The sequence below is a fragment of the Thermobia domestica genome, chromosome 18 (assembly GCF_964235325.1).
Source record: "Thermobia domestica chromosome 18, izTheDome1.hap1.1, whole genome shotgun sequence".
In the NCBI taxonomy this organism is placed as follows: Eukaryota; Metazoa; Arthropoda; class Insecta; order Zygentoma; family Lepismatidae; genus Thermobia; species Thermobia domestica.
In genome coordinates, this window is record NC_137471.1 from 160,582,100 (window position 1) to 160,583,849 (window position 1,750).

General features: G+C 41.4%; 1 protein-coding gene across 1 annotated transcript; it reads left to right on the top strand.

Annotated features, from left to right (window-relative positions):
- Nucleotides 1-401: 401 nt before the first annotated feature.
- On the top strand, nt 402-1,277 carry LOC145675341 (uncharacterized). The gene has a single exon (XM_081745740.1). The coding sequence runs from the start codon at nt 402-404 to the stop codon at nt 1,275-1,277; it is 876 nt and encodes a 291-aa protein (XP_081601866.1).
- The last annotated feature ends 473 nt before the right edge of the window (nt 1,278-1,750 follow it).

The following is a 1,750-nucleotide window of genomic DNA, read 5'->3' on the forward strand; positions in this document are numbered from 1 at the left end:
GAAGACCTCAGTGCTCCACGGAAACCCATTCTTCAAGAATCACTGATGTCCATTCTCACAGAGATCCCATGTGAGTTGAGGAAGATGATTGCCACATTGCCAGAGATGCAGTCCTCTGATCCATTTTATGGAAAAATCAAGAAGGAAGTAGAGAAGACAAACTCGCCACGTGTGAACTGTGCTTGTCATCGTTTTGAAGTATTGAACGGGCGTTTATGTAAACGTGACCAGGAAGGAGTTCGAATCTGCATACCAGAAGTGTTAGTAGCTCCATTGCTCGATTATTACCATTCGGATCGGGGGCACATGTCGGCCAAGAAGGTACTACCACTTCTGACAAAGTTTTTCGTATAGCCGAAGATGAGAGCAAGTGTGAGAAAATACTGTCCTTCTTGCGATTTATGTCGGAAGAATACCCCACACCAATGTTATCGTCTGGGACCACTGAATCCTGTTGTTGTGAAGAAACCAAGTTACTTGGTCTGCGTAGATTGGCTTGGGCCAATCACAAAAGGAATTGGGGGAGTCCTTATATTTTCTTGTTTTACGATGCATTCTCCAAGTTAGTGGGGTTATATGCATGCAGAAGAGCGAACAGTACCACTGCAGTACGGAAGCTAAAGGAGTACTTGAAACTAAGTCCTAGTGTGGAACTAGTCTTAACAGACATAGGGGCACCTTTCCAGTCTGAACGCTGGAAGAGAGAGTTATCAGATCTAGGGATCAAGCACATTATGTCCACGCCATACTATCCTCAGGGAGAAATGGCAGAAGTGGCAGTGAAGGCAACCGCACGGTTGCTGCGTAAATTGTGCCATGATAACCAGAAATTGTGGCCCAAATACCTGGAGAAGATTGAGAAGCGCTTAAACTCAGCGAAACACCTGACTACTGACGTTTCTGCGTATGACTGCCATTTTGGCCTCTCTATGTCACGTGACATAGCAAGAATTTTTGAGATTCCCGAAGTGGAACAACGCCATGACGTGCAGTTTTATGTGGAAATTGCAAGGAAAAATCACAAGAAAAATGCTGCTGCACGAAAGAGAAATTTTGACAAGACACATCGTACTATAGTGTACAATGTGGGTGATCTTGTTTTATCTAGGGTGTTTCCAAAGTCGGATGCTCTAGCAGGTGTTTCTAAGAAACTTCTTCTCTTATTTTCTGGTCCCTGGAAGATCGTAGCATTTTCAGGGAAGAACATGTACACACTAGCTGACCCAGTAACCAATGAGGTCAAAATTATCGGGAATGCTTACCTACTGAAGAAGTAGCTATGTTTCAAGGGACGAAACAACTTCAGGTAATGGTACAGAGGAGACCGTAGTCGAATTCGCACAAAAAGCGTGAATTATTCCTGACGGTGACACATATATATGTACTCCCATGCGCAAAAAAAATTGCGCGTATACTGTAACTCACGATTTTTCTCAATTATTTCATTTCCCTTATGTTTATGGGTAAAATTCAGGTATTAGTATGTGGAGATAATAGAAAGCAATCCATCTAAGGAGATATTTCCAAAAAATTTAATAAAATAATAAAATTATAAACAAAAAACAAAATTATGTTCGGTTTAGTGTATACTGGCAATAATGTTTTCGAGGGAATTTTTGGAGTAGCACAGCACGATTGTAGAGGGAATCACAGAATTGGTAACATAACAGGGGGACAGTTGAATCAAGGAACAAGAAAGTGGAGTAAAATATTGCATTTATTGGCTTAAATCTAGGGTGTAAATTGTCTG